This window comes from Rhineura floridana, chromosome 5 (genome assembly GCF_030035675.1).
Source record: "Rhineura floridana isolate rRhiFlo1 chromosome 5, rRhiFlo1.hap2, whole genome shotgun sequence".
Classification (NCBI taxonomy): domain Eukaryota; kingdom Metazoa; phylum Chordata; class Lepidosauria; order Squamata; family Rhineuridae; genus Rhineura; species Rhineura floridana.
The window spans coordinates 181,528,620-181,538,637 of NC_084484.1; the positions used below are offsets into that span (position 1 = coordinate 181,528,620).

The 10,018-nt window shown below is 43.9% G+C and overlaps 1 protein-coding gene across 2 annotated transcripts in view; it reads right to left on the reverse strand.

Annotated features, from left to right (window-relative positions):
• UVRAG (UV radiation resistance associated) overlaps nt 1–8,429 on the reverse strand; it is a 112,213-nt gene extending 103,784 nt beyond the window's left edge. The window contains exons 1-2 of one of the 2 annotated variants that reach the window (XM_061629050.1): nt 7,871–7,960; nt 7,195–7,351 (exon numbers count right to left, since the gene is read on the reverse strand). In XM_061629050.1, coding sequence (XP_061485034.1) covers nt 7,195–7,290 — 96 coding nt within the window. In that variant the 5' untranslated portion in view covers nt 7,291–7,351; nt 7,871–7,960. Of the gene's footprint in view, nt 1–7,194; nt 7,352–7,870 lie in introns of both variants that reach the window. The other variant, XM_061629051.1, reaches the window with a different exon arrangement.
• Between the last annotated feature and the right edge of the window lie 1,589 nt (nt 8,430–10,018).

The following is a 10,018-nucleotide window of genomic DNA, read 5'->3' on the forward strand; positions in this document are numbered from 1 at the left end:
AAAAATACTATCTGTAATAAGTAGTTGTTGAGTTCAGTGGGCTGATATGTAATATAGGGGACCACAACTGGAGCAGTTAAATGACCCACCAAGGTTCATTAGCTGGAGCTGTAGGGTTAAAATTTGCTAACAGCAAGTAACAGGTGCTAAACTCAAGAACTGTACCTGTGAACAGATGTACTCTCTTAAAAATTAAACATTCTAAGACAAGCCTGCTGGGTGCGCGAGAAGTCACTTATAGCTTAGAATAATAGATCTGAGGACTCTGTGCCACTGCAACAGGATGGGGTTCTAAAAGCCTCAAAAGACAGTGCTAAAATGTAAAGTCCATGCCACAGTAAACTAGTTAATTTTTAAGATGCAACAGTACTGCCTTTAAAAAGAAGTTGGTCAGGCCACTAAGATACCATAGCATTTTAAAGTGGTATCTCTGCACATACACAGAGTTTTAACTTCTTTAACACTGAAGCCATACAGCTTCCTATCATCCACAATTAGGAAGAAGAAAGTCTAAGCAGGAATGGAAACATGGTCTTTCCAGATTCTCGTCACCAGCACCAGATTTCAAGGCGATGAGCTTGGGATTTTCCAGCTATGGGAGAAGTTTTTAAAAGATGTTCATGCTGCATGAAATGATAATTGACCACAGAAAACGTCTTGCAGCAGATTACTAGTTAAATGGTCTAAGGCCACCCTCTCAACATTCAGACATCCCACTTTCCTGTTGCCTATTTTTTCATCAACAAAAAATACAATGCCATAGTTGTCATGCACTATTATTAAAACCCTCACTGCCATTAAAAGCCTCCTCCATGAGCACTCTGCCTCATCAAAACAAAGTGTGTGCAAACACCATTATCAGAGGTAGAAATGCCACCATAACAGGCAGCACAACTTGAGAGTCCCAGCCCATATAAATCTGTTTTCCATCACTCATAGTTTACCAATCTATAACATTTGCATTAAGTTTGCAACTACATAAAGTGGGGAGGCAACTTTGGGAAAATACACTTGCACAATTTCATAAATAAATGCAGACACAATCTTTATCCTACACAGATTATGACTATGTCAGAAATGGATTCTCCAGAGTGCTGAGTTTATCAGATGGATTTCGAGAATACAGTTCTCTTCTTCAGGAGCGATCTGGAAATGTATGCTGTTTGACTTTAGTATGGCATTCCTACATATTTTCCTACATTGGCTCTGAAGAAGAGAACTGCATTTCCAAAAAGTGTTAGGCTTCCATAAACTCAGGCAGCTTTAGAGAATCCACTTTTTTCTTGTTTCTTCCCTGAATACAATGCCTTCCAACTTTCCCTCTTGTACAGACAAGTTACTCTGTGTAATCAACAATGTGAAGTTTGCAGACCAAGTAAGCTTTCTCCAAGGAAGCGATCAGCCTGTGGTAACCAGTTTACCGCTCACTTCTAGTCATGACAATCTGTGGCCCAAGCTACTATTGTTATTCGTGCTTTTAAAAAAAGCATGTTCAAGCTGGCCAGCATGTAGGGCAAACAGCATCCACGGGGTGATTTTCTGTGGGAAACCACTGTGGGAGCCTAATCCAGATTGAATCATGTTCCAAAGTGGATTCTTGTATGGTCGCTTTGTCTTTAACATAAAGTGGCCAACTTAAGCACACCATTTTAAAAAGTGTGAGTAGTATAACATGTAGCTTGGCCTTAAAGTGAGGAGGATGCATCTATGCTGACAATATGCACAGAACACAGTCCACCAAGTCATTTAGGTGCCTCAAGCAAACAGATCAACCGGCATTCCCTTCTCACTAGCTAATATGAAGCACAATCCACCTACAAGAACTCAGCTGGACTACTCCACAGCTCCAATTAACTTCTAGTGGACTTGTACAGGAGGCTCATCTTGCCTCATGGTGCGTCTCATCTCCAATCAGTTTTTGGCACACACACCAACAATCTCTAAAAGACATTTCCAATGACACACCAAAAGCCAGTCCACCTGAATCCTGGTCAAGCTGCCTGCCTACTCATGATTTCATCCCATGTGACCACAGCCAAGATAGTTGTGTGAATAAACCTTAGAGAGAGGGATCCATCTTGTGCTCAAACCACAAACACATGCAAACATTTCAAGATGAACTAAAAGAAAGCATCCGTGAACAGGATTCTCTTTAAGCAGCAATGCATGACAGCTGTGGACCAAGCGCCAGAAAACAGCGCAACAGCGTCTAAGAGATCAACTGACTGTCACGTGACCGTTCCCAACATTGTGTGAATTTTTACTCGTATCCTTCCAAAGGAAATGGGCGGAGTCTACAGGTCTGATTTGTTCCACTAGATAGCCTATTCACAGCCAACAGGTAAATAAAGTATCAAGATCAGTAATAAACTTATTACTTACTGAGACTCAGAAGTTCGCATTACTTTTAAAACAGATAAAAGAGACACAGATTTACTTTCTGTGCTTTGCTACCTTAGGATAACGTAGAGGTTTGTTGCTTTGCAGGTAAACAAAAAGTAATCCAAATGAGCATCAAGGCTAACATGCTAAGGCCTGATTGAAGACATTATATTTTTCATAACTGTTTCTTTGCCCAGACATTCCAGTCCCTAAATTGTTAGAGCTAGAGATCAACCAAGCCCTGGCCAATGGTCACACTAGCTAGGGCTGAAGGACATTGGTGTCAAAAAACTTCTGGAGAGCAACAGGTCCCCCACCTCTGTTTTAAATGCAATCCTTGCCCTCCTAGCACTCACTGTCCTTTCCCACCAACTGTAGCTCCTATTTTCTAAACAGACAGGAGAGGAAGGCAAATAAAGGAACAAGTGGCAGGGCAAGGGGACCAGTGGTTGAAGCCTCCCTTGCAAACTTGCAGGCTTTTAATTATATATGTGCATTCCGAAAGCATGTATTAGACCTTAGACATGAAGGCATCCAGTGGTAGGTGCTGTCACTTCCCAGAGCAAACAGCATAAGAAGAAACATATCTTTAGTCTGCCAATGAAACGCGTGTCAAAAAACTGTGTTGAGAAAGTTTGCATGGATCATAGAGCCCTTCCAGTGTCGACTGAAGCTGAATATCACAAAAAAGGAAAGCTGAAAGAAACTTCAGCTTGTGAAGTTACAAACACGCTATGCTATATTTAGATAGGCCATCAAATGGAAGAATTGCACAGTTTTGCTTAATCTTCTGCTGCTTTCCAAACAAGCTTCACAAGACTGCAAGGATCACATTGACTGCTTGTTTTCTGAATAAAGGTCTTGTTGATGTGATTCTTGCGGTGTTGTGAAGCTTGCTTGGAAAGGGGCACAGAAGATTAAGTGAAACTGTGCAACTCTTCCATTTGGTAATTTTTCTAAATACAGCACAAAGGGGGGCGGCAGGAAGAAAAGATTTAGAGTGGAGAAGAAAGAAGTGGCACAACATCTCTCATTCCCCTTACAGTCAGAGACGATGGTTATCTACCTCTGTTCCATTCACAGCCTGGTTAATTTGACCAGATAGTTTTGTCTAAGATGAAATGTGCCACATGAAGAAAAAAAGATGAGGATGGCAAGAGAACATGCTTCACCTATGCCAGCGTTACCCAACCTTTTTCGACCCAACGCCCCTTTGCAAAATCCTTTTGTGCCCAACGCCCCCCCTCAGATTAAGTATATGCCAATGCTTCCTATTCTTCCCTTAAAATATGAGTAATGCATTAAAAGGTATTTTCAATGATTATTACTATCGTTTTTATCATGCCTTTTTATTGCACTTAGATTACACATTGAATTCTTAGTATGATATATTAATATACATACATAGTTATAGAAAAGTAAATAAGATGAGATTTATTATAAAGTTTTGGCTAACTTCACAATATCTGGAGCATACTTGGATAGTAATAGTCTTAAGTCACCACGACTAACAATATCCAAACGGTTTCGATTCTTCACTAGTATGCGATTCACTGCACTAAATCCTCGTTCAACGAGGTAAGAGGATGGAAAGGCAACATAAAAACATAAGCAAAAACTAATTAAGTCCACACAGTATGAACCAATAGAATACACTGTGTTACTTAACAACAAACTCATTCAGTTTATCGGTATTGTTTCATTAAACAAGTTCATTTAAACATCACAGAAACAACGGGTAGCGAGTGTGTCCCATTCCTGAAGAAAACCAGCGAATAACTGTCTGCATCACCCATTTGCACACGGCACTCATCCCTTGGAAGAATGCGCCCTCCACCAATACACCCAGCTTATCAAACACTCTCTCGTGATTGGTTCCAACATCCCTCAAGACAGCATCGGAACATTACCTACTGCCGGGGCATGGCTAATATCCCCATTCCTTGATATGACACTGGCCGCTATTCAGAATTTCTTTACTAAAGAGCACACACTATTTATAGTGTTATTTCCATGAATTGAGACTATTAAATACATTCTAACTGGGGACAAAACAGTTTAAAAATTAATGATCTGTGTATTAAATAAAATTAAACTTAAATGCTTCAACTGTCAACACCCCCCTAATGAATCCAAACGCCCCCCCTAAAGCTTGTAGTCATGCCAACGCCCCCCTGAAAGGTTATAACGCCCCCCGGGGGCGCTACCACCCACGTTGGGAATCACTGACCTATGCGAAAGGTATTTTCATAACAAGCCACTTGGAATGGAATGTACTGCCTTCAAGTCGATTCTGACTTATGGCAATCCTATGAATAGGGTTTTCATGAGGCTGAGAGGCAGTGACTGGCCCAAGGTCACTCAGTGAGCTTCATGGCTATGTGGGGATTCGAACCCTGGTCTCCCAGGTCGTAGTCCAACACCTTAACCACTACACCACACTGGCTCTCTCACAAGCCACTTACTGAGAGGCAAAAGACATTCATAAGAAAGCCATACGTCTCCCGTCACATGAAGTCGTCCTACAGGAACATAGGAAGCTGCCTTGTACTACATCATACCATTGGTCCATCTAGCTTAGTATAGTCCACACTGACTTGCAGCAGCTGTCCAGGAGATGCCAGGGATGGAAACTGAAACTGAGACCTCTTGCATGCAAAGTAGGTTCTCTACCAATGAGGTAGGAGCCTTTCCCTATTTTTGCCCAATGCTTCAGAAGTAGTGGGGAGGGGTGGAGGAAAGAGAGCACTTTCAGATAATCCTATGGTTCACCATCCTGAAGTAACTATGAGGCCTGTTCTGAGTTTCAATAATATCATCTCTATCACTCTAATTGCACAATATCTATGCAGGATCTGTATTGTTACTTGTATTTTTTAACTTGCTCAAATAATAATAATAATAATAATAAAATTTTATTTATTATTTAAATGATCTGGGAATAGGGATAACAAGGTCAAGCTTGCCAAGAACACCAAATTATTCAATTATTCTGGGTGATAGGAACAAAAAGGAATTGCAAAGAGCTCCAAAAAGATCTCTACAAACAAAATTGAACTAAATGCAAATTGAACTAAATTGAATGCAAAAGGGCATTAAAATGGCAAATGCAGTTCAATTTAAATATGTATAAAGTGATACATATTGCAGCAAAAATAAGTTCACATATACAGCAATAGATCTTGAGCCAGATTGTTCTTAGGGTCAAGATAGACAGTTGAATGAAAGCGTCAACCCAGTGTGTAGCAGCTGTGAAAAATGCAAATTCTACCTTAGGGACTGGAAATAAACTGCCAAAAATTAAGCACATTTACACAAATCTATGGTGAAACCACACATGGAATACAATGTTGAGTTGTAGTCACTGCATCTCAAAGGCAATTCTGCAGAGCTGAAAACGGTGCAGGAAAGGGCATTCAAAGTAATAAGGTCAGACTTGTACTTTGAAAATTTATGAAGCCATACGCTTTTGTGAACTAGAGTCCAATTCATCAGATGCAGGAGGTGTGTACATATATACACATACATAGATGGAGAGAGAAAAAATGGTTAGCTGCGAGGTCAGAGGAAAATGAAATGCAAAAAGACATATGACCTCAGGCCTCACATTTTTCTCTCTCTATACTTATGTGAACATCAATCCAATTTGAAGCAAGGCACCTTCCTACATTCCAATGACTGCACAAACCTTCATGTCCACCCCACTCCAAAATTCCCTAATTGGAATAATTAACCCTTTCTTATCCAGTACACAGACATGGGAAACCCTATTTCACCCATTCGCAAAGCACAAGGAGAAAACCGCAAGCAAATCCCTTGCCAAGGCCCATCAACCCTTGACTACTCAGGCCACCAGACACCTGGCCGTCTAATTAGTTGCTTTTGAACTACAGAGCAGGAAGGTGGGACACTCTGCTATCAGCCAGGAGACCTAGGGCCACTGGCTGGGCAACTGAACCTTGTGGGTACAGAGAGGCCATACTAGCCCCATATATCAGCCAGATACGGAGCAGCTGCAGGGAACTTGCTTCATTGGCCCTTTCTAGAAAGAACACTTATTGGAACTTTAAGAGCCAGAGCCTTCTTCCTCTTCCGCTTTTGTGCTATGTCTTTTAGATTGTAAGCCTGAGGATAAGAATTGTGTCACTACTGACCATTGTAAGCCATTCTGGGAAGCTTTTTTCAGGTGAAAAGAGGGACAGGAATACTATAAACAAACAAAAATAGCCTGTGTAGCAGGGCTGTGGACTTGGAGTCATGGAGTCGGGAGCAATTTTGGGTGGAGTCAGAGTCGGTAGACATGTACCGACTCCGACTCCTTCATAAATGGCAAATGTATATTAACTAGTAATAACAAATTTACTGCAGTAAAATGGTAGCACAAGGCATTTCATCCCCACCACGTGAATCCAGAGCTTGGAAAAGTTACTTTTTTAAACTACAACTCCCATCAGCCCCAGGGATTGGGCTTGTGGGAGTTGTAGTTCAAAAAAGTAACTTTTCCAAGCTCTGGATTCACATGGTGGGGATGAAATGTCTTGTGCTACCATTTTACTACAGTAAATGTGTTATTACTAGTTAATATACATTTGCCATTTATGAAGGAGTCGGAGTCGGACAGTAGAAAAATAGAGGAGTCGGAGTCAACTCCACAGCCCTGCTTTATAGAAGCAGCCCCCATTCACGGCAACCCCCATTTTCTTCATCCTACAATTATGGACAGATTTATCTCCAACTAGAGGGCCACGCATCCGCTCAACATTCCGGAGATCCTTGCCTCCCATAATGCCAGTCTTGTGCCTAGGCACTCACCTGGTCACCGCAGACAACAGGGAGCTGCAAGCAGGCGAGCGAAAGGGAAGCTGTCAGAAGCCAGGAGGGAGCAAGCCAGCCCTCCTCTGCACCCATCCCAGAAGCCAGTGATTCTCAAATGGTGCGCCGGGGCACACTGGTGTGCTGCAAGAGGTGGCTAGGTGTGCCACAAATATTATGAAAGTATATTATTATTAAGTTATTTTTATTCATAGTTTAAAATATATATATTTTTAAATTTTGTACACGAAGTGCGCCAGAAAATTTTTATATGTTTTACAGTGCGCCGCGAACCAAAAAAGATTGAGAACCACTGCCACAAACCAAGCAGGCTGCCTGAGAAGTTAAGCTCCTTCCTCCCCAAATATTCCCAGGCCCAACACAGAAATGCAGCACGCTCTCTCCACCGCTCCGCCTCGGCCAGCCCACAGCAGAGAACGTAACAGGCTACTAACTTTTGTGGGCTTGTTTGCAAGGCTGCTATAACAAGCCCACAAAAGTTAGTAGCTTGTTAGCAAGGCTGCTAAGCCTTATCCTGAAATCCCGAAGCCACTGGCCTCTCCAAAACAACCCCCCAACCCCCCCCCAAAATCAGACCGTTAACCCTTTACTGTCGAACACCCAAATCATCTCGTTAACTTCAACTCTGCCTCCCCGCTCCCCGGTGGCGACCCACCTGCTGAGAGGGCAACTCCGCATGCAGGGCGCGGGAGGCGGGGCCCGGCGGGGGAAGGGGGGCGGCGGAGGCGGTTTGGCTCATGCTGGCGGGACGCGGGAGACCTGGCCGGAGCGGCCTTGGCGCCTGCGCATTGAGCCTGCTCCCTCGGTTTCCCTGCAGCCGCCAGGCACGGAAGGGTTAACAATAACGACGAGGCGGGCAGCGGTCTCTGTGGCGGCCGCCGCCGCCGCTGCGTCTTCCTCTTCCTCGTCTTTTTGGCCGTCTCCACCGTCGAAACGACCCAAGGCCGCTCTCTCGCCCCTCAAGGAGCCATGTTATTGCCCGCACTGCTGAGAACACGGCAGTGAGCGACGGAGACATGCCACCCGCTGATTGGCTCCGAAGGAGAAGAGGAGGGGCATTCTCATTGGCCGCCAAGTATGTCGATCTAATCTAACGATCCCGATTTCGCTCTGTCTGTGTAGATATATATATATTGGGGGGGGGGGAGAAACCACCGCCTCTGTCAAAAGCCTTGCTGACCGCGAACTCAGACCTCAAGCCTCATTGGTTGAGGTGCCTCGTAAAGGGACGGGTCTGAGACTTTAAGAAGCCATTCGCGATAGGATGGACAGAGATTTAATTTGATAGGCAGTTAAGCCAATGGAGGTTTTTTGCGGGGGAGGGGGAAGGAGGAAAGGAAGTCAGGGAAGCATCACGTGATATATGTTTTGTCACGTGACGGCAAAGTTTGGACGGGGAAAGCAGGGAGGGGTGGCTGTCTCCATAGTAACAGATGGAGGCCTTGGGATAGGATGCTACCACCAACAATGCGTTGGGTCTTTGAACAGCCTTACTTATAGATTGTGGGTTTAAAAGACTAAAAATCATTTAAATAAATAATATTGGTATTTATAATTATTATTCCGATTTAATTATTCAAAGTGGTGTTGTTGTTATGTGCCTTCAAGTGGATTTTGACTTATGGCAACCCTATGCAGCAGTGACCTCCAAGAGCATCTGTCATGAACCACCCTGTTCAGATCTTGTAAGTTCAGGTTTGTGGCTTTATTTATGGTCTTCTTCTTTTTCTACTCTCTTCTGTTTTTCCCAGCATTATTGTCTTTTCTAGTGAATCATGTTTTATCGTGATGTGTCCAAAGTATGATAACCTCAGTTTCATCACTTAAGCTTCTAGTGAGAGTCCTGGTTTAATTTGCTCTAACACCCAATGATTTGTCTATTTTGCTGTCCGTGGTGTCCGTAAAGCTCTCCTCCAACGCCACATTTCAAATGAGTTGATTTTTCTCTTATCTGCCTTTTTCACTGCCCAACTCTCACATCCATACATAGAGATCGGGAATACCACGGTCTGAATGATCCTGACTTTAGTGTTCAGTGATACATCTTTGCATTTGAGGACCTTTTCTAGTTCTCTCATAGCTGCCCTGTCCAGTTCTAGCCTTCTTCAGGGCCTTTCTCCCCTCATCATTGCCTCATTTCTGCTGCCACAGGTCAGTAAGCTCCGCTTCCTCATCCCATGCCTGAAACTCAAGATAGGCTGGGCTGCTCTTAGCAACCGTCCTGGCACTTTTCTTCCCTGGCAGTGGCGCAGCTGAGCAGGACAGACTCTGTTGCTGTAGAGCTGGTGGGGGTTTCCTGCACCACCGCCCGCTGATTCCCTCCTCTGCTGCTGGCATGCAGTTATCCCAGGAAGTCCCACTGTGGCCCTATGTGACATCCTGGGCCCTCAGGCCACTGCCCTACCTGACCATGTGCTAGCGCCAGGCCTGGATATATGAGTGTGTGTAGAAATTAGCGTTGTGCACAAACACACACCCCATCCACCCCATGGCTCCAATCTGGAGGGGGCATCAGGCCAACCCACCCTGAGTCAACACAAGGACCACCTGCCCCAGCTCAGAGCCTCTCCCAAATAAATTCGGGGGTAGAGCTCATGTTTAATTGGGGTAAAAAAAAACCCTAAACATGTGGAAGGGAGGGGACAGGGAAAGCACAAATTGACCAAGGATGGGGTCAATTTAACCTGTGCAATGCTGTTCTGCAAAGATCGTTGCAAACCAGCATCCCCTAGGATTGCTCACTTGGCATGATCCTGCGTGATGATGTTTTGGAAAGGGCTTTCCTGTGAGAAAGCACCTGCAC